Genomic DNA, 23,273 nt, shown 5'->3' on the forward strand with positions numbered 1-23,273 from the left:
GGTGCCAGCGAGGTTACCTTCAGCTTCTTAACCCTTTACAGGTGAGAGGAGCTTTCCCCTGGCCAGGAGGGATTTCAAAGGGGTTTACCCTTCCCTTTATATTTATGACAGCATACATGTTCACTGGCTATGAAATTGTGAACCACTATGTAGGCTTTTATTTATTTACTTTAAATAAATGTTTTTAGCTCTAGTGGTTGTGAAAATAACATTAGATACATAAACATAAATGCAGAGGTGTGGGCTGGCATCTACAGAGAGCTTTAAATAACACCTATTACAAAAATAATAAATATTAATTCCCCTCAAACACCACCACCTATTCTGAGCTCTAGGTGACTTTGCCAAAAGTTAAAAATACAGTCAAAATAAAATTAAAACCAGCTTCTCCACCTTCGTAAGTTAAAATAATAACAACGAATAACCAACTACAGAAACATCAAAGCCAAACCAACCCTCCTTCCTTCATTGTATCCCTGTCTCTCCAAAGGAATCTTGCAGTAAGTATGCCATGAAGGACAACATATCTGGAACTCTCTCCCTCAATCCAAAATTGCCAAAATCAGAGGGCCCTTCACGGAGACTGCCCTGTCAGCAGCTTCTTCTCTTTTATACTAAAGAGACACTTGCTTGAGCACCTTCACTGATCACAACTGTGGCAATATGGCACAGGGAGCGAGGTAGTCTCTCAGTTAGGCTAGTACAAAGCTCTGAGAGCTGTGAAACAAACCACTTACCTCAATAGGTCATTGTAGTGCTTCCTCCCTGTCAGCCTTGGAAAGAGTCAAAGCTCCAGAGCCCAAACTACATATTTCTCTGAGTTATTTTACCAAGGTTATGGATGAGTCAGTATTGGGCTTGAGACTAAAAGTATGCATTTTTTTACCCAGCTATCTTTATAATATAGCCTTGCAGACTTGTCACAAATGTCCATCAGTCTTGGTATCAAATATCTACTCACCCACCTTTCTCCTGGACAATGATGATGATGAAGAAAAAAATTGATTTAATCAAAAAATATACCTAAGTAAAGTGATCCAGTCATTTTAGGCTTTAAAATCAAATGGTTTGTTTATACAGTGCCTAGCACAATGGGGTCAGGGTCCATGAATAGGGCTCCTAGGCTCTATGGTAGTAAATAATATTTGGCAGATAGTAAATTTGTTGAATTTAAATCAGATTTGGCCAGTTGTGGAGCAGTACTTGTTTTACCTCATTTATTTGGTACTCAAAATATTTGCTGAAAGTGAAAAATTAAGAGCCTATGGGTTATTCACACAGGGCTAACTTCTCCAGGGTACCTAGCATTCTGGCCTGCGTCCAGCAAGGCACTGAAGCAAGGGCTTAGCTTTAATATAAATAATCCCATTGACTTCAGTGGGTCAGGATGAAGCCTGGGGTAGGCTAGGCTCACAGGTAAAGAACCCTCTTCCCTTGCCCATTTTGAACATCACAGTATTTTTGGAGTGCCACCGTAAGTATAATTTAAATTGGTTTGTCACACAACCCTGTGTGTTGGCTTGCACTGCAAATATCAATTTAAATCTCTGCCTGTCATCTTCCTGCTACAGCTCCTTGTCAGCTAGTTTGCCTACTCCCCATGCTATGGTAAGAGACAAGGTCAGTTTATGTAGGTTTGAAAGAGGAAGAGGAGCAGGCTTCAGACTCAAGAGCACTGAGCAGAGCATGTGTGTATACCTACAGTGTACATTTTTAAGGATATACAGTACAGACATATAAGAAGGGGACATGTAAAATCTGAAACAGGTTTTAATATTAGGTAACTGTGATGGTTCTGAGGTACCCAGGACTCTGAATCACATTTTTACCACTCCCCCCCGCCTTGAGTGAGAGGGAGACTTGCTTGTGCGTAACTGGGTATCAGTTCCCTGTCACCAGCAGCACAGGTGCCGATTTTCCAATGTGCCAAGGGGTGCTCAACCCCTGGTTCTGCCCCAGGCCCCAACCCCACTCCACTCCTTCCCCCCAAAGCCCCACCCCCATCCACCTCTTCCTGCCGTGTTCCACCCCCTCCCCCGATCACACCGTGTCCTCACTCCTTCCCCGTCCCACCCCGCATGCTACAAAACAGCTGATTGCAGCAGGGAGGGAGTGGGAGGTGCTGATGGGCAGAGCCCGCCAGCAGGCTGGAGGCTCTGGGGGGAGGGAGAGGTTCTGATGGGGGCTGCCGCTGGGTGCTCAGCACCAACCATTTTTTCCCTGTGGATGTGCCTTTGACCATCATCCTGTTAGTCACCAAAACACTCCTTTCTGGACCATGTCAGCCCTTATTTTGCCTTGCAAGTTAACAATAGGTGTACTCCAGCCCCGAGACCCTTTGAAGCATTCCCTTGTAGTAGCATATCCACTGAACACTCACCGAAATACTTGGTGTGCTGTCCCTATGGCAGGGGTGGGCAAACGTTTTGGCCCGAGGGCCACATTGGGGTTGTGAAACGGTATGGAGGGCTGGGTAGGGAAGGCTGTGCCTCCCCAAACAGCCTGGCCCCCACCCCCTATCCGCCCCTTCCCACTTCCCGCCCCCTGACTGCCCCCCTCAGAACCCTCCTGCTCCTTGTCCCCTGACTACCCTGACCCATCCACCCCCCCACCGCTTCTTGTCCCCTGATCACCCTCTCCCAGGACCCCCGTCCCTAACTGCCTCCCCCCAGGACCCCACCCCCTATCCAGCCCCCCTGTCTCCCCCTTCCCCCACCAGGACCCTCCCATCTAACCCCCCCACTCCCTGTCTGCTGACCGCCCCCCTCCCCGAACCTCTGCCCCATCCGACTGCCCCCCCCACGACCCCTTACCATGCTGATTAGAGCGTCAGGACAGGCTTGTTGGAAAGCCTGGCAGGTGGGTGGGCGCAAGCCATGCTGCTCGTGCAGCAGCATGGCTGCAGGGGAGGGAGGACAGCGGGGGAGTGGCCAGGGGCAAGCCTCCCTGGCCAGGAGCTCAGGGGCCGGGCAGGACGGTCCTGCGGGCCAGATGTGGCCCACGGGCCGTAGTTTGCCCACCTCTGCCCTATGGGAACAGTGTACACACTACCTTGTATGATTCAACTCAGGATCATCATTTAACAAGAAGTTAATGATCAAAGATTCAAGAGATAGTGAGTAAGGATAACGGAATAAAGTAAAAGCTGTTTTATCTGGCACTTCACCAACCAGAAATCTCTATAAACCAACATTTCTGATCTTTACTGAAATTCCGGGTTTATAGTTGGTTTGGCATGGGGCTGGCAGTGGGTTGGGGTGTGGGAGAGGATGTGGAGCAGGGGTTCTGGGAGGGAGTTTGGGTGCAGGAGGGGGTTCGGGGCAGCGGGCTGGGGCGTGGGGTGCCGGATTCAGGGGGCGTTCACCTTGGGCAGCTCCCCACAAGCGGTGACCTGTCCGGGCTGCTCCTAGGCAGAGGCGTGGCAGGTGGCTCTGCGCGCTGCCTCCTCCCGCAGGCGCTGCCCTCGCAGCTCCCATTGGCCACGGTTCCCAGCCAATAGGAGCTGCAGAGCTAATGCTTGGGGCAGGGCTGGGGCAGCGTGTGAAGCTGCTTGCTGCGCGTCCGCCTAGGAACAGCCCGGACAGCTCGCCGCTTGTGGGGAGCTGCCTGACGTGAGTGCCCGCTGAATACAGCACTCCGCACTTCCTCCCGCACCCCAATCCACTGCCCCAAGCCCCTTCCCACACCCAAACTCCCTCCCTCTTTGTTAAACAGCATTTTTCACTTACTGGCACCTCCTATTCCCCCAACATGCCGGATAAAACAGCTTTTACTGTACATAAAAAATCATAACATGCTTTCTAGAGACTAAACTTAGTTTAACAAGCTAACTGCCTGTCGAAAGAAGTTTATCTCACCTAAAGCCTTTTGCAGCATTTTCCACGGAGGTAGGTAGAGATCCAGTTTTCATGAATGTAAACACACTGCCTGTTTACTTTCCAGTTGGAAGATCAAAGGGTGTCTTTTTGCCGTCTTATATCCCTAAAGTTCATTGTCTGTACTGAGTCAGGATAGTTCCCATTGTGCTGTGCTGCTGCCCTTTTGATTTCATCTCCCCCTGTTTACTTCATATGTAGATGTGTAGCCATTGTATTAGCTTACAATGCTTTATTCACATGCTGACAGAGACAAATGAATAAACATCTTTCCTCAGACACAAAACATGTTTTTTGCAGTGTTGTAGTCATGTTGGTCCCAGGATATTAGAGAGACAAGGTGAGTGAGTTGCAGTGGGGGAGGTTCAAGTTGCAGTGGGGGAGGTTTAGATTGGATATTAGGAAAAACTTTTTCACTAAGAGGGTGGTGAAACACTGGAATGCGTTACCTAGGGAGGTGGTAGAATCTCCTTCCTTAGAGGTTTTTAAGGTCAGGCTTGACAAAGCCCTGGCTGGGATGATTTAACTGGGAATTGGTCCTGCTTTGAGCAGGGGGTTGGACTAGATGACCTTCTGGGGTCCCTTCCAACCCTGATATTCTATGATTCTATGATTCTATGAGGTAATTTCTCTTACTGGACCAACTTCTGTTGGTGAAAGAGACCTGAAAAAGAGCTCTATGTAGCTCAAAAGCTTGTCTCTTTCACCAAAAGACGTTGGTCCAATAAAAGACATCACCCCCTTTGTCTTTTCTAGAAAACCTGTTTGTCAACTCTGCCTTGATACAGTCTTTAAAACACATTTTTGGTATACGTACATAGCTCCTTATGTAGTATTTGTACAAACATTTCACGTTGATAATAATGACCAACAAGCATGATGCTGGCTTTCATTAAGACATCATATGACATTCTTTGATGAGCCAGAATGTATAGGATATTCTTTTAACTCCCTTGCCAGTTGGCAGTGAGAGTTTTTTGGGTCACAGTAATATTCCTACATTTGTAGATGTATGTAATGTGTATTATAGCATCAGATATCTTAACCAGATACCTCTAGCTCTCTCCCCACAAATATATAACCTTTGCAATTCAGCCTTGAAATGTGTACTCAAAAACAATTTCACCATGTGTTTGCGTGTCCTAATTTATTACTAGCAAAACAGGTTAAAATGGTTTCCATTTTATATATTGTAGACATGTTCACCAAAAGCATTACATTTTTGTTACATATTGGTTGGAAGAGCTGTACTAAGATGCCAAAATTTTCTGGCCCAAAATGCAAGTTTTGTGCTTAACTCAGTGGCACGATGCTGTAAGGGCATTCTATGTTTGTGCAAGATAATTGCTCCAGAGTCCTGAAGTTAGCCTTTCTGTTATGGATCAGTTACTGTTCCCATTGAAGTCGGTGGCAAAACTCCCAGTGGCTTCAGGAGGAGGATCGATTCTCTGAGATTCTCAACAATAGAACTGTAGGGAAAATATAGTAAAAATGCTTCAGAATAGTAAGTTCTCCATTTCATCCAGTTTCCTCATTCCTGACTCTGAGCTTACTATTCACATATGATGGTGATAGTTTCTTTAATTGTTCACAACGGGGTAAATTCTTTATTACACCCCTACTTTCCACTGAAATTAGTAGAGATTCACAGGTGTAATTGAAGGCACAATGTAGCCTACTGTTTTAATATTTTAACTACTGAAATTAATATTATATCTATTACGGATAAGGATGGCAGAACAGCTGCAGCTGGGAGACTATTTAATGGTGGTAAACTGGGAAAGCATTCCCCATCTAAACAATTCTACTTGGGACTGCTGGTGAATACAAACTTCTAGTGATGTGTCAAGGCAGATGGAGAAAAAACCCTTTCAGGGAAGCCTTTCTTCACAAAAAATTATGAAAAATGTGCTGTTTCTAAGAGGCCCATCAACCATAGCCTCTAAATGCCAAATACAATAATTAAGATTGGCATCATGTTATCAATGTCAGACTTTATTGTGAATTCCTTTTTTATTTTTTCCCAGTCCTTGGGCACTTTGCTTCCTAATTTATTTGTGTGTGCACACATACATGAGATTTTCTGTTCTTTGAATATGGTGGGAGCAGGTGGGTTTTCCATTATGCTCTGAAGACTGTCGAACTTGTCCTTAAACTTCTCTCTTCTGAAAGGCCAGAATTTCTCAAACCTTTGAAAGCTAAATCACCCTTCAGCAAAATGAAACCAATTGTGCTGCTCTTCAGCCCTGCTGTATGTTATTAAATACACACACATCTTAATTTACACATTTTCTGTGCCCTTACTTCAGCTAGTTCTTTGTGCCCCCTGGGGGGATGTGCCCTGCAGTTTAGGAAATGGCATTCTGTTCTATATACTATTCTATATAGGTTCTTATATCATGCTCATCGCCATAGTATCTGAGGCACAGGCGTTGACTTTCCAATGTGCTGGGGTGGTGCTCTCCCCCAGCTTTGCCCCAGGCCCAGACCCCACTCCACCTCTTCCCCGACATATCCCTGCCCTGCTCCTCCCCCTCCCCCAAGCACGCTGCATCCTTGAACCTCCTGCACGCTGCAAAACAGCTGATTGTGGCAGGTGGGAGGCACAGTGAGGGAGAGGTTCTGATGGGGGGGGGCTGCCGGTGGGTGCTCCGCACCCTCCATTTTTTCCCTGTGGGTGCTCCAGCCACGGAGCACCCATGGAGTCAGCACCTATTCTCTGAGGACTTTCCAGTAAGTGAATCAAACAACATGATTGCATATCCGTCACTTGTTGTTTATTCTCTTATCTTCTTCTCTCCAGGGGAAGAGTCATGTGCAGTGGAGGGTCTTGTATTGGTAAGGTTTCTTTAAAAAAAAAAAAAATCTGTTGCTATGAGTTTGTTAGAGACAGCAAAGCCAAAGAAATGTGCCTTGCACTTAGAGCAGAAAGAGGTAAGGTTTGTGATGGCCACTAATTCTTGGTCATTTCACAATTGTGGGCTCTCACAAGCTTTGTCCTCCATCATAATTAGCTGCATTGTTCCAGAAGAGCACAGTTGTCACTGTGGGTCAAGAATGGAAAGGTCCAACCCATTGAGGACCTTTCAGATTAATTCAATGCTCTGTTCTCAACACCAGAAGTGAGCCAGTGGAGGGCATGGAGCATTGATGTGTGCAGTGTTCTCAGGGATTTGTTCTGGTAACAGGTTGGGACGCTGCGTTCTATACAAACTGGAATGTCTTGTTTGCTACCACCTTCGCACACAATCAGTAAATAACAATAATTATAGCATCTAATGTTTCAAAAGCCCTTTAAGACAAGAGACAATTTTATAACATCCCCTCCAGACAGGGAAGAAAAACAGCTGAACGCAGTTTTTTGGATGAGACATCCCCTTCCTTACTAATTTCTTTGGGGATGGTGCAGAATGTCATCACTCCATGAGTCTTGCACCTGGGTCTGTGGAGTTCCCAATCAGTGGTCACCTCCTGCTCCTACCCAGTGGCTTGCTACTAACCAACTGAGTGGAGAGACCATGAAACCTGAAACTACATCAGGCAAGCCTCTCCCAGGGTCTGATTGGAGAAACATCAGGATCTCTGATAGGTGAGGGCTTCCTACTCCAACTCAGAAAGAAACAAGAAAGTTGTCCACACATCTGGGCTCTACCTGCCTGCTACACTGGACCCTGCCTTCTCACCTGATTTCTGGTTACTGCTTCCCTGCCTTGTTTCTGCTTTTCTGACCTGTTCCAGGTTCTTGATCCTTGCTCCCAGTCTCAGATTCCAACTCTGACTCTTGGTTCAACTCATGATTCTGATTTCAGCTCTGACCCTTGGCCCAACTCCCAACTAACTCCTGCTCCATCCACTAGACCCAGTGCCAATATCCCAGCCCCAACAGTTTGTGCAGACCATTACCCTAAGAGGTTGGCCTAGGAAAGGTATATGGATGGAGCCAATTGGCCAATCTCGGCTCCAAGAAGAACCAGGCTTGACTGAGTGGGCAGTCTGCCTCCAGGCTGCCAGCCTAGCACAACAGGATTAAGTTGTGCAATTGCTGAGAACCAACTGTTGCAGGAGCAGGCGAGCCAGCATCGCTCTGAGAATATAACGCTGTGGGCACAACCTGCAGAATCCACCCCCAGTAGCGTCCCTGGGTATCCTTTGCCAGAACGGTTTGATGGTAATCAGTGTTTCCAGGAATATATGAATCATTAGCGCCTTCAGTTCTAACTCTGTCCCCAGACATACACTTCTGACCATGCCAAGGTAGGCCTGGTAATTAGTCCACTGTCTGGGGAAGCATTGGATTGGGCCTGGCCTTGCTGAAAGGCAACAGCCTGATACCGTCAAACTGGGACCCTTTTCTTCAGTTGATATCATCAATGTATAGGGCCCTACCAAATTTGTGGCCATGAAAAATGCATAATGGATCGTGAAATCTGCTCTCCCTGGGAAATCTGGACTTGTGTACTTCTGTGTAAAGAGATCCTTTATTGGAAACTCCACACTTCCTGCACAGCTGTTCTGTGCAAAACCACCCATACACTCCAGGGTTTTAGTGGTGCTGAGGAGCTTGTGACCATCCCTTTGCACTCGGGTGGATTGCACCCTGTAAATGAAATGTGTGTTGTGTCCAAAGTTCACTGTATAGTTACATGCAGTTCCCATTTTTGTATGGGGAAAGATAAGGACCCACACCGTGGTGCTAACCTCAGCATTACTACATCCAGTGCATCAGGCTGCTAATAAACTATGAAAATCAGTTCTCCACAATTCACACTGTAGCAGACAAGTAGGAGATTTTGTTCATAGTTCAGCGAGCAGATCTAACCCTTTTTCTTTTCTGACCACTTTAGTCTTTATGTATTTCTGGAGCAAGACTAATTAAACCAGAAACAAGGAATAACAATGTTTTAAATTAAATCTGCTTAAACACATTGCTACATAATAAGAATATTTTGGGTTTATTATATGACTAGAGAAAACTAAAATATGCACTGTTGCATTCTGAAGAGAATAGCTGTTAAACACTCCAGTTGTGTAAGACTGTAATTGTACCATGTAACATTAACAAATGGTGGGAAAATTACCATTTGTAACTATTCGTGCATTCAAAATGGTTGTGCCTTGATTTGCATTTAGATGGGAATTCCTTCTTGTGGCTCTCAAATCTATTAGACTTCAAAAAGCAAGGGTTTTTTTCTCTTCTTTGAAGTACTTGCAAGGACATTAAACTTTACTGTTAAACTATCAGTTGTACAATTGGGTCCCCAAGCATAACGGGAACACTAATGTCAATGCCTTTTCTGCTAAGGAAGCAATGAGTAGTGGAAATGCTTTAAAACAAACATCTTTTGATGCATGTCTGGGAATGCACATTTCTTTAATGAAGGACAGCTAAGACTTTTCTTGCAATACTTTAGTAAATCTGTTTCATACAGACTTGTAGTTTGCAACAAAGTTTTTCTGAGTCTTTACCTAGTCATTGTAGATTAATATGTAACTTTTTGTATTACTCAAACACAACTTGCTTTAGAGTATTTTAATTTAAAGTGAAAGCTGGTTCTCTGGGAAAAAGGCAAACAAAGATGTGTTTTATTTGTAGAAGGTGATTTAACCCACTCTTATGTAGGAAACACTCAGAGTATTCAATTAGAATTTACATACTAAGCCTAAAAATTTGTTTCTAGAGATGATCCAAAACTGTATATAAATTGCCTTAAAATTGGAGAGTTTAGATAAAATGGGGCCCAAAGCCAACACCATCCCTGGTGGTGGTTGCAGGCAAAAACAGAAGAAATGAGCTCTTGCCAAAACCTCCCCCAGTTTTATCCCATCTCTGTTTGATATTAATGTGTTGGATGATGTGGACACTGGGGAGCATATATAATAAATTTACTTATTTTAATAGTCAGCTCTATTTTGTAATATAGACACTGCACTGCACCCAGTTCAAAAACTGTAATCCACAAAACATCAAGTATCCTCTGTTAGAAGTCCTTATGAGACCTGGCAACCACTAGAATAATCACATGGGATGAAATCCTGGTCCCATTAAGCCCAGTGGGATTTTTGCCACTGACTCCAGTGCATTCAAGCTTAACAGAAAAAGCTTTACCCAGAAAACTACTCATGGCAACACTGGCAAAACCTAGAACTGTTTTCAGCCTTTTAAGAATATTCCTAGATTCATAGACTTTAACAGAGTTATTCCAGTTTTACACCACTGTAAGTGGTATCAGAATCTGCTTTCTAGTGATTACTCGACATTCCTCTGCATTGGGACCCTGATTCAGCAGTCCATCCCTGTTCTGAAAAGCATGGAAATACCTGCTTAACTTTAGGCATTGCTTAAGCACGCATTTAAACTTAATGTGCTTAAATGCATTCCTAAACATGGATGGATTTAAGAATGTTTTTATGCTTTGCTGAATTGTGACCTGGGTGTACTCTTTAATCTCCTGCGAAAAGCAAATAAATGTTATCCATATGTTCCTATAGATTAGAGTCCCATGGGAGATGAGATGATGGAGCTAGTTCTTCATGCCAAGTTCCCAGTTGTTAGTTGTAAGTACGCTTGGATCCTTACATCTGTGCAGAAGCAGTCTCTTGGTGTATGAGAAAAGTAACTGATGAATATTTTTTATAAATTACCCATCAACTTTTGAAAAGCAATTAAATTAAGTAAAAGGATTAGTTCTGATTTTTAAATTCATTGGGATCTACTGTTTGGCTATATTTATTGGCTACATGCTAATGGCTAAAAGCATATATGGGTTTGAGTAGAAATTTCTATTATGACATGTTTTTAAATTTAACAGCTATGTTTCCACGTGATTATTAAAGTGATTAAGAGCTGTAAATGTAAGAGTGTAAATATCACTAATATGTTTTAGTTTATTAATATGGAGAGATGAGTCATCTCTTAATAGTTAAGATGAAGCAAGCCTTCTATTATAAGGCTGATGTTCAGCCTCCTCTAATGTGGCAAAAAAACCAAAACAAACCAGTTGAAATTTGACAGGCTGCATCCTGTTATGAAAGAGAATTTTTAAGCCTTTTGCAAAATTAAAATTTTTTTTTTAAGTTTTTTGGATTCACGTTTTTGGACTGGTTGAACTTTTAAAAAATCCTTTTAATGTTTTTATATCTGTGTGTATACACACTGATAATTAAGAGTTCAGTCTTACCCCAAAATGGTAATAAGAACATAAAAACGGTCATACTGGGTCAGACCAAAGGTCTGTCTAGCCCAGTATCCTATCTTCTGACAGTGGCCAATGCCAGGTGCCCCAGAGGGAATGAATAGAACAAGTAATCATCAAGTGATCCATCCCCTGTCACTCATTCCCAAACACCTGCATGAAGACAAAGAAAATCTGGACGGCTCCAATGGGCCGGAGTGATAATGAGTGTGTAGTTGGTAGGGAGAAATATGGTGGATACGTTACTTTCCATTTCCACACTCTTTAACATTTAAGGTTGTTTTTTTTTAATACATATGATGGATTGCTGTACATATTAAGTCTGAAATTGTCACTCATACATTTAGGGCCTAAGCCACAACCAAAACCATTACTGAAATCAATTAGATTTTGGGCAATAAAGAATGCAGCTTTGGGCCTTTCTGGTGTTTGGGTTTACCTTTCAATATGTCTGTCTCAAAGCTCCTAGGATCCCCTATTTTGCTCCCCAACTCAGACCCGGTATAGCATCTGCTACCCAAGCAGGACTGGATGGGATTTCTTCAGAGCCAGTGAGTGATCCTGAATTGAGTTAAGGGGCCACTGTTTAGCAGCATTAGGTACTTGCTCCTTCCTATCCTGTTTCCACCATACTTAACATTCTACCTCCATGATGCTTTCATGGGGCATAAAATTGTGAATCAAAACAGTGTTTCCAGCATGGCAATACATAGACAGGCAGGGCTGTTTGGCCTGAGCACAGGCCTGGGAGCCAAGAGCTCTCCAATTCTAATCTCAGCCCTTTCATTAACTTCCTCTATGGGTTTGTGCAAATCAGACCCTCCCTGCTTCAATTTCCTCGTCTGAAAAGTTGGGATAATACTTACTTATGTGCATCACAGAAGTGCTTGGGGGAATTAATTAATGTGTGTAAAGTGCTGTGGAGATGAAAATGTTAAATGTTGTTTTAATATATTAATTATAACTGTATATAAAATCCAGGGGATAGACTTTCTCCTTCAGAATATGAATAATTCCCATTAATTATAATGTTAAAATGTTAGGGAAAGAACACAGCAATAAAAAGTAAGCAATTTGCTACTACAATTTAAGCTCTCCCCTTCCCAAAATTATTTTGTTTACATCACATTTTTATGACTTTTGCTATTCTATTAACCTTCAGTTGTTTGTTTTACTTTGCCTCCATAAAGATTGCTAGCAGAACTGTATTAAGGTTCTGACTGTGTCAGCATTCTGGTTGTAAACCCCTGTTTTTAAGACATTAATAACTTCTGAGCTGTAACCTAACACAGAAGGAAAATGCTCAGACGATTTTCAAAAATATATATTTTCAAAAATAAACCAACCATTTACTGTTTCACTGTAGTGCAAAACAACTAAGTTTTGTTTTGCAATAATGGATAACAAATGTTTTACGAAATTACAGTATATCAGAAAGATACCAGTATGTATGGCAGGAGCACTGTTCCTTTACACAATAAAAACAGATCAAACTAGAGGGGCTGCAGTATAATGAAGAATCTGGCTCATAGCATCTAAAGTTTTAAATTATTTTGAACACTGTTGGTTTAAAACCCAAATGTGTTAACATTGTAATAGCTTCAAAGCTTGTCTAGATTAGGATTAAAGATGTATTAGTAGTAGTAAAAAGAACAGTAGTACTTGTGGCACCTTAGAGACTAACAAATTTATTAGAGCATGAGCTTTCGTGGGCTACAGCTCACTTCATCTGATGCATAGAATGGAACATATAGTAAGAAGATATATAGATATACACACACACACACACATACAGATAAGTTGGAAGTTGCCATACAAACTGTGAGAGGCTACTTCGTTAAGATGAGCTATTATCAGCAGGAGAAAAAAAAACTTTTGTAGTGATAATCAAGATGGCCCATTTAGACAGTTGACAAGAAGGTGTGAGGATACTTAACTTAGGGAAATAGATTCAATATGTGTAATGACCCAGCCACTCCCAGTCTCTATTCAAACCCAAGCTAATGGTATCTAGTTTGCATATTAATTCAAGCTCAGCAGTTTCTCCTTGGAGTCTGTTTTTGAAGCTTTTCTGTTGCAAAATTGCCACCCTTAAATCTTTTACTGAGTGGCCAGAGAGGTTGAAGTGTTCTCCTACCAGTTTTTGAATGTTATGATTCCTGATGTCAGATTTGTGTCCATTTATTCTTTTACGTAGAGACTGTCCGGTTTGGCCAATGTACATGGCAGAGGGGCATTACTGGCACATGATGGCATATATCACATTGGTAGATGTGCAGGTGAACGAGCCCCTGATGGCGTGGTGAATGTGATTAGGTCCTATGATGGCGTCTCTTGAATAAATATGTGGACAGAGTTGGCATCGGGCTTTGTTGCAAGGATAGGTTCCTGGGTTAGTGTTTTTGTTGTGTGGTGTGTGGTTGCTGGAGAGTATTTGCTTCAGGGTGGGGTAGTAGGCATCCTTCAGTCTCGAGAGACCATGGATATGCGCCCCTGAGAGGTAAAGAATTTGCTCAGTTGGTTTTATGGCAGCTGTAACTGAAGAGATCCACTTGAGAGAGACAGACATGTTCTAACACATTTGAAAAGTCAAATGTGGACCAGACACACACTGCCTTTGATATGTGATAAGCCTATGGGGAGCCTAGGCTCAAACTCAGTAACCTTAATGCATGTTCAAGTATACACTGCCTTGCCTACAGTAGACTTAAAACGTTATCTAACACATTCTAACATCATACCTTTAACTCCTAGTCTAGACAAGGTCTTAGTATATTAATACATACACTATATATTAGTATAAACTAGTCTATACTATACCTAGTACAGACTAAAGGAGCTATTAGAAACCTTTTGTGGCAGCAGATTAAATAGTCTAAATACACAGATGTTCCTACATTATGCCATATCATATCAATGTAATGGGAGTTACAGCCCTGTCTGGGGTAGAACAGATTTTTCTCCTAGACCTTAATGACTCATCCTTTTGTGCTGACGTAGTTCATTGATCTCAGAATATTAGCATGCCAGTATCCTGCTAGGCTAGCTCACAGTTGTTATACAGACAAAACTGCACAGGATCGTTTCAGGGGACGAGACAAGATGTCACGTTCATTGTAACACAATTTGATTTATGACCAATAACTAATATCTAATACCTATGTATACACACACACACAAACACACACACCAAATGTTCTGCAGCTGCTGTATAGTTACCAGTCCTGAATGTAGCTTGAGTTCGTGGCTTGGGTTCGTAGCTTGTGGCGGCTAACTGGCCAGGAAAGCCAGGCACAAGGAAGGGCTGGGTCTCTGTTGGGCATGCACCAATGCCCTTCCATGTTGGCAGCAGAATGACACCCTCCAAAGTCTTCCATCTCACCCATCCATTTTGTAGGCTTTAGTTTGAATCCAGAGTCTATAGGTCTTGCTGTGTCAGGCTGCCTCTGGGTTCAGTGTGATTGATCACCCGTCAATTGCAGACAGGACTTTCAGCCTGGGACCTGGCTTTGATGTTTCTTCAATTGTTCTTTTCTTTTGAGGGTGGACTCTTCTTACTTTGTCAGGGCTGTTGTCTGCATCTTCAGCCCTTGGGTGTTTACACTTTATTTCATTAGGACGGGCTGGGGCTGGAGGTTGATTCCATCATCCATACATACCTCATTCAGACAACTAAACTAATAAGATTACAGCAGGGTTTTGCAAAAATGAAGGTTGCAGCAAGCTTTTACAAAATGGAGTGCGCATTTTAAAATGGAGTTTGGGACAAGTTAAAGTGGAGTTTGAGTTACAATATGGACAAGTGTAAGGAATGGCAAACAGTGAACAGAAGTTACAATGTTGCAAGTTTCAGCGATTTAAGCAGCAATTGGATTGAAAGTGAAACTCAATTAGCCAGTTATTGGGGTAACCGGTTTTATGAATGAATGTTGTTTCATTCATAAAACTTTACTTATGAAGTTATATTAATAAAGTGAACAATTAAAAACAATTTCATTGATCAGTTCTACACAGTGGGTGAGCGAAAGATGGAATTTCCAATGCAAGGATGGAGATTCTTAGTTTCCATTGCATTTATGAGCAGTACAGAGGCAATTATAGCACAGTGTCGTTTTGGTAAAACAGCTATCCGCAATGTAGTGTTACGTATACACTAGCAAATATTACTAGGGGTTAATAATCTTTAAATTACATTGAATTTGTCTTCATATTGTCAGCTTGGATACAGTTTTTCCCACAAAAAAATTAACACTCTGATCCTGCAGTGATGATTGTGAGGTTTGCTGGCATAGAGCTTATGGCATGATTTGGGCCTAAATGTCTTCTTATGGCTTATTATGTACTATAGCAGGTGAAATACGTTGTGTACTTTCAGGGTGTGTGTGTCAAATGTAAGCTACAAACAACATATGAATTTTTTTTAAATGTTGGGTATTTAGTAGCTTATTGTGTGGTGTTAAAAAAAGAAACACAATTTTAAAATCTGGCATAATTTTTCTTTCCAGTCAAACATCTATTCATAGTTTAATAGATCCATAGATTTCAAAGCCAGAAGGGAGCACTGCAATCATTTAGTGTGCCCTCCTGTATAATAGAAGCCATAGAACTTCCCAAAAAATAATTCGTAGAGCATATCTTTTTGGAAAATCATCAATCTTGATTTTAAAATTATCAGCAATGGAGAATTCACCGTGATCCTTGCTAAGTTGTTCTGATGGTTAATTACTCTCACTGTTAAAAATGTAAGCCTTATTTTCAGTCTGAATTTGTCTAACTTCAGCTTCTGGCCATTGGATCATTTTATACCTTTCTCTACTAGATTGAAGAGCCCACTATTAAATATTTGTTTTCCATGTAGATACTAACAGACTGTAATCAAGTCATCCCTGAGCCTTCTTTTTGTTAAGCTAAATAGATGGAGCTTCTTTCAGTCTATCACAATAAGGCATGTTTTCTAATCCTTTAATCATTCTCGTGGCTGTTCTCTGAACCCTCACCAATTTATCTATATTCTTCTTGAATTGTGCACACCAGAACTGGACACAGTATTCCAGGAGTGGTTACACCAGTTCCAAACACACAGTTAAAATAACTTCTCAACTCCTACTTGAAATTCTCCTATTAATGCATCCAAGGATGGCACTAGCCCTCTGGCCACAGTGTCACACTGGGAGCTCATGTACAGCTGATTATCCACCACAATCCCCAAATCGTTTTCAATCACCGCTTCCCAAGACAGTGTCCCCCATCATATAAGTGTGGCCTACATTTCTTTGTTCCTAGATGTATTTAGCCATATTAAAATGCATATTGTATGCTTGCAGCCAGCTTATCAAGCGATCCAGGTCACTCTTTATCAGTGACCCGGTCCTCATTATTTATTGCTTCCCTAATTTTTGTGTCATCTACAAACTTTATCAGTGATGATTTTATGTTTTCTTCCAGGTCATTAATGAAAATGTTATAATAGCTTAGGGCCAAGAACCAATCCCCGTGGGACCTCACTAGAAACATGCCCTATGATATTGTTATGACAATCAATACCCTTTTGGACTTCCAGCTATATATAATTTATATCCTTTTTAATTAAAAAATAAACCAGATTTCTGTAACTAATTCCCTGATCCTACAAAAACATGCTTTATTACTAGTTTAGTCCTATCAATATTAATTTTTCTCCTGAAATGTATGTATTCTTTATTGGAAGTTTTACTTTCATAGTAGGGCCACCACTTGTCTGGGTTTTCCCAGAATTTTTTTTGTTTGTTTTTGTGAGGTAGCTGTCCTGGGAAGTCTGCAAGGGTACTCAGTTTTATTGGCTCAGGATTATCCCAGATGTCTTGTTTTTTTGTAACTCAGAGATGGCAACCTTATTTCACAACTTTTTCTCCATGGTAAATATTTTTGTTAAGATACACGTCAGTGGTGTTCTTCATTCTGACAAGTTTACTTTTCGTTCTTCCAAATGGGTGTCATTTGCTATGTGACGGGGGGGGGGGGATAGGTGTCCCCCTTGACCTTGCTCCTCCTCCCAGAATTTTCACAGCTCCTTACCAGCTGGAGCTGTGATAGCTCCCCACAGAACTGCAGGGGCCACTATAAGCACTGGGTTATATTTGTTTGAGTTGGGGTGACACCTTAATGGTTTTGGGGTTCTTTTTTAAACAAACAAAAAAAATTTGGTAAGAAGCACATTTTACCCTGATCAATATCAAGACAACTGATATAAAAGGAAAATTGTAAGGGGGGGGGGGGTTAAGCACAGCTGAAATAAAAGATATAATTAAAATGCTGTGGATGTTCTGAAGTATTGCTACTTAGTGTATGCAGTATTGGTGGTTTATATGGCTGATCAGCTACAATATTCATTGAGGTATATATTCATAATATTTCACCATTACAAAAAACAACACACAAGTTGTTTGGAATTAAACTTGACACAGTGTCCTCATGGTGGTCTTTCTTATGACCAAGAATTGGACACTCCTACTTCCTGAGCAAATGAGGGTTCATATTAAAGTCCACTGGAAGGGGTTTGTTTAGGGGTAGAAAGCAGTCACCCAACCCCCCTGAGGCTCTTATTTTCCTTCTTTGTAGCTGCCATGCAGAACTGTGCTAGAATTGTTAAGGTTCTGTACTCCCTTCTCAACCCTTAACTCTCACTAACACACATTTTGTGGTGTTCCCTAGTTTTTGTGCATGTTATTCTGCTGGAAAGCAAGAAATATTGAATGCCTTAGTCCTCTGTCTGCCTTCTCCTTGGAAGACTTCCTCACCTTCAGCAGCCAGTGCCTGTGACTGAGAGCCAAATAAACCGTAGTATTCTCTACATGGTTGCTATGACTCCTTTGAAGCACCATGCTCTGCATCATGGAGCATTTCTAACGTCTACTAGCATCTGCTGCCACAGCTCAGCAAGGGATAGAGAACCTACTTCTAAGGAGAAGGAATGCTTCCTTTGAAGCTCTACAGCAGAGAGAAGCCTGGTTTCCTTCTGAGCCCTGCAGACAAATAAGTCAGTAGCTGTCCAAGGAAAAGGCAGTTAAATAAGAGGGTAGAGATGAATAGAGACAACCATTAAGAACTAAAATGAAAACTCCGAGGAAGAGGCAGAAGGGGTTAGGTAACAAGGTAAGCAGAAGAACTCAATCCCCCTGGACCTGTCTCTGCCAGTTGCTAGCAATCCGTGATTTTGGGCCACAAAAAGTATATGCTAATTCAGAAGGTTCATAATGTAAACTTTATTTACATTACCCTGTCTCAGCCAGTGTGATTTATGCTGAACATTTCTAAAGCATCCACACTTTAGTGACTAACAACTTCAGGCTATTCATTTTCTAAATTATAGACTATGAAGCCAGAAAGACTCATTATGATCATCTAGTCTATCCTCTTGCATAATAAAAGCCATATACTTTCACCCTTTAATTCCTGCATCAAGACCATAACTTCTGATTAAGCGCAAGAGCATTTCATTTAAAAAGAAACCCAATCTGGATTTAAAGACTTCAAATGATGAAGAATCTATCCCATCCCTTGGTAAACTTTTCCAGTGGTTAATTACCCTTACTTTAAAAAATGTGTACTTTATATGAACAGACTTAGAAAAGTGGAGGTAAAATAAGAACCTTAAAATATTTTACACCTGGTCATTTATGTGGAAAAGACCTGCTGTATTTAAACAAGCTATAGCACCTGTGTAGCAGAAACTCATAAAGAAAATGGAATGATCACTTTAAAAGGGGCTGTCCAAACTTTGTCCAACAGTACAGTAACTTACCAGGAGCATGAAGACTACTCCACTTGTTCCATCTGTCCAAAATCCGGTCCCCACACTCCTTACAGCTTCATTTACCACAGCATCTCTGTTTCATGAGTACAGAATAGGACAGATGACACTCATCTTTATCTTTACTTCAGAGAAATGGGGCCTGCACAGACAACAGTCTGACATGCAGTGTAACCAGGCCCCCTGGCATCAAGCTGGACCACTGCATGCTGGGACTTGCTGAATGTTGTGGGCCCGCTGTAATGCTGGGGTCTGACTCTTGTGTGTCTCACAGTGCCACAGCCAGGCTGGGACCCTCGCTGTCCTGGGAGGCTGGGCCTACAGTAGGTGTGAGAGGCATGTTGTGGGAGGTGGAGGATGGGGTCTCCAGGCACACCAGGACCCGGGACACGCCTGGGAGGGCAGGGACTGCAGCGGGGACTGGTCTGCAGGAGAGCCTGAGAAAGACATGCCTCGTGAAGGTGGCCCACCCTTGGCAGTGGGGAGGTGGGATCCAGCATCCCCCGCTAGACAGCGGTGGGACTGGCTGCTCACGGCCGCCTTAGCAGGTAAATATATCGGACACTACCAACGCCGGCTGTCGGGGGAAGGGCTTCCTCCTGGCAGGTTACCTTACCCCGACCCTGGGAAGAATGGCAGGCGGCTTTAACAGCCCGCCCTCGCCCTGCAGGCTGGACAGGGAAAGGTGGATGGCTTGACCCAGGGTGCAAGTAGCAATAGCACAACCACCGGTCTCTCCTCCCCCCCCCTCCCGCTCTCTGTGTGAATGGTAGTTACCTTCCCTCCTGTGTAGAGCAGCCTGCTTGATTGCTGCAAAACGGAATGTTCCAAATCCCGGTCAGGCCCCAGAAAGGGGGACCGTGAGGAGGAAGGGGTGGAACTTTCTCACCGAAAGGTTCTTTTGGCTGCCTGTGGAATCTAACGGACGTAAACGGCAGCTCGCTGACTTGAAGGATGCTGAGGAGACGCGAGACCTCCCACGTCACAGGCCAGCGGCCTCTCCAAAGGACAGAGTCCTACCCGGCCTGGCTGTAAAGGGTTAATGGGCTGGGAGCAGCCGCCGGGGGTGGGGGGGGGAGGTCCCGCCTCCTCCCCTCCCCCAGTGCGTGTAGGAGACAGCACAAATCGAGCCCCGTCAGGCTGGAGGGTGATCCCCTCCCTCATCCCCACACGGACTCGGGCTAGCAGCCGCCCTCCGCATCCGCCCGGCGGCCACTCCCCTCCGTCAGACCGGCTCAGCCTCTGCCACGCCGGGCTGCGTCCGATGCCGCCGCGGGTCCGGTAGGTCCGCGCCTGGATGCTGATCCCCTTCTCCGTTTTCCCCCTTCCGCAGGCGGCGGCAGCTGCGGCGGCTCCGGCTTCTCCTCAGCCCTCGGCCGCCTCTGAAGGGATGCTGGAGAAACTAGAGCTCGACGATGAAGGTAAGTCGGAGGCGCCTGCCGCGGAGCAGCGACTGACGGACAGACACTCCCCGAGCTCCGGGCATAGCTGCCCGCTCCGGGGCTCGCTCCTGGCCCTGCTGCTGGGGGGGCCGGACGGAGACGCCAGCATCCCCCGGGGGGGCGGGAAGCCGAGACAGTCGGGTCTCCCCGGCGACGCGTGCTCGCCAGCCCGCTGGGGGCTGCCCCGCACCCTGCTGCCTGTGCCCTTGGAAAGGGGCGAGGCGGGTCGCTGGGTTACAGCCGACCCTGCCCCCAGACTCGGCCCAGCTCGTGCGGGGCGTGGGGCGATCGCGGCGTGGGGACCCGGCCCGAGTGTGCCGTTCGCACGCTGGGCGCTTCACAGCAGATGGCCACTCAGGCGAGCAAATGCCGCTCTTCGTCACCCTCTCCTGTGGTGGGATCCTTCGTCGCCCTTCCTTGATCTGTTTTTCCAGTTATCGCTGGGCCCAGTTCTGTATGTGGGGCGGAGGAGGATGAAAACCTGGACACGCGTGGGTTGTTTTTTTTTTTTGCTTTTAAAGAACTGTTGTATATCCTGGTGATAACATGTACCGTAGACCTTGACCTCTAGATGACAAAATTGGGAATATTGTACCAGATGGGGGCAAGTATTAGAAAAAGTCAGTGTTCACAGAACAGACTTATCTCTGCCAGCTTTTCTTTGGTGTTGCTTCCTATTTAGCTCCTAATTAGATGACTGACAAATAGTTAACTCAGGTAGGATTTGAGCCTCTGACTTATTTACACGTCTTGCAGGCACTATGCTGTTTTGTAAAGGAGTTTATTCTCCTCCATAATTTTGAGCAGATCTATAAGCTTGTGCCTTTTTGAAGGGGACTGTGTTGAAAACTTAAGATAGTAGTTTTTAGACATGATGGCCCTTTCATAGTGAATGGCCATAGAAATCTAATTTTCACATTTAATATTTTAAAGTAGCTAAAACTTCATAGGCTTTTTATTTGCAGAACATGTAGTAATATATCTTTTAAAACTTTGGAAATAATAGGCTGAGTCATTTATAGTAAAAAAAAATGGTTCTTTTTGATAGCTGTTCCTTTCTGTAGCTGATATTGCTGTTGAATGTAATTAACCACAAACCTCATTTTAAATTCCTTTATGACTTTTAAAGGTTTTTCTTGCGTCCTACTGGCTTGACTGCTTGTCTAAGAGCTTCTTGCTCTATAACTTTTAAAGCAAAGGTAGGCCAGTCAAATGGTTCTCATGCCTTTTTTGTCTTGGTGATGCCTTACAAGAACAATAAAATCTGTAGCTTCAGTATGATTTATTTAACATGAATGTTGGATGTAAGGAATTCAGTCTCTAATTTGTACTATCCTTCCCCAATTTAATATCAATAATTTCTGACCACATCTGTACCTTTCATGTACTTGATTGACTTCCTCTTATCTTCAGGTTGGAGAGTTAAACCACAGTCTGTCCTAAACTTGTCTTATTGATCTGCTACAAATATTCAGTTTTGGGGAAATGTAAATAAATCACCTTTGTTTGTTTACTGTCTACTTTAATAGTAGTCAGAGTAGCAAGGACAGATTCTTCTGCTGGGATAAGAGTATAGTTGGATAGATTAACAATATTGCTGGGTGGGTTAAGGGAACCACTGTTGTGGCCCCTTGTGGCATGTAGTAGTTTCTGATTAAGTGAGCTGTAGCTCATGAAAGCTTATGTCTAATAAATTTGTTAGTCTCTAAGGTGCCACAACTACTCCTTTTCTTTTTAATAGTATATCATAATATCCTGAGGTGGATGTCCGGTCTAAACAAAAACTCATTTACACAAGATAGTACAGATTATTGTGATAGAATAATTTATTTTCCAGTGCACATGTCAGATTATAAAATATGAATTCACTGTCAATCATTCTCACTATTTGCAAACTTCTGTTCTATTGTGGTATTTCTTGGAATGTTGTTTTTTCCTTCATCAAACTGAAGTTATGTATGTGACTGTTCTTTTGAGTTGGTATATAAGTTTGAGAGTTTTGCTTTGTTTTAATTTGTTGTATATTGGTTTTAGAATTTGTCAGAGGCAGCATGTTCCTCCATTGGTGGACAGTGCACTTAATAGCAAACCCTGGCCCCAATCAGAGGCATTTGCTGTCTTCGTAGGGAATCTATCTAGCATTTGGCTGGAAGGATAGTGATCAAAACATGGGCATTAAGAATGCTACTTATATAAAATAGGGGTATGTTCAGTGTAGACAATTTTGATAAAACTAACAGCCCATACATTAGAGCAAAACTTATTTCATTGTTACAATATGTCTTCATATGTGAAATCAATATGTAGAGAAGCCCAAAGACAGTGGGATGCAGATGGAAATGTTCACAGTGCATATATTTTTGACCTCAGTCTTGCTCTTGTTGCTATGATTGAAGTTGTGTTAATGTTAGGGAAGGGAGGAGAAAAAATTTTCTGGTTATTTGGTAGATGAGACGTACTGAGTGGTAAGGTGGTTCAGAAACAAAAGGCCTTCAAGAATGTGATTAGATTTCACGCTGTGTGGATGCAGTTTTATCATATTTGGGGTTCTGTCTTGTCACATTTCAAGCCCTCTCTCTCTAATCTATAAAATGACGTGTTTTAATTAAAAACTTGTTTTCTAGCTGTTATTATAGATTGATCTAGCTTTGTGTTTCACATATGGCTAGCTTCCCCAACAGTATGTCCACCAACCAGTAACTATCTGGTATATCAAATTATGCAACAGTTCCTTTGGAACCGAATGTTTAATAGAAAGTAACCATCAAAAACAAGGCCTCAAAATAGTCTTATTCCAGAATGGATCTGGCTTGTGATTCTCTTGAAAGCCTACACAAATGAGAGAGAATTTAACTGGCATTTTAATTTAAAGGAAATTAATTCACATTATTTGAAACTAATTGTTTAAACTGAAGGGTGGGGGGAAGTGAAATGCTGCTTAGAATACAAACCTTTCTTTTAACTGCATTTTGTC

At 42.9% G+C, this 23,273-nt stretch overlaps 1 protein-coding gene and 1 long non-coding RNA gene across 4 annotated transcripts in view; one reads left to right on the forward strand and one right to left on the reverse strand.

The window, feature by feature from the left end:
- The window catches only part of PRKAG2 (protein kinase AMP-activated non-catalytic subunit gamma 2), a 386,465-nt gene that overhangs the window by 271,374 nt on the left and 91,818 nt on the right, over positions 1 to 23,273 (forward strand). For 2 of the 3 annotated variants that reach the window (XR_014710259.1, XM_084619463.1), the window contains exon 5: positions 20,191 to 20,278. Coding sequence is in view for 1 of the 3 variants with exons in the window: in XM_084619463.1 (XP_084475589.1) it covers positions 20,191 to 20,278 (88 nt within the window). In the remaining 2 variants the exon portion in view is untranslated. Of the gene's footprint in view, positions 1 to 20,190; positions 20,279 to 20,384; positions 20,791 to 23,273 lie in introns of those variants that run through there. The other variant, XM_084619464.1, reaches the window with a different exon arrangement.
- On the reverse strand, positions 5,022 to 20,153 carry LOC311515938. Its single transcript, XR_014710260.1, has 3 exons — positions 19,635 to 20,153; positions 18,849 to 18,933; positions 5,022 to 5,344 (listed from the first exon to the last, which is right to left on the reverse strand). It is a non-coding gene; the product is annotated as an uncharacterized lncRNA (long non-coding RNA).

This window comes from Lepidochelys olivacea (assembly GCF_965140295.1).
Source record: "Lepidochelys olivacea isolate rLepOli2 genome assembly, chromosome: 2".
In the NCBI taxonomy this organism is placed as follows: Eukaryota; Metazoa; Chordata; order Testudines; family Cheloniidae; genus Lepidochelys; species Lepidochelys olivacea.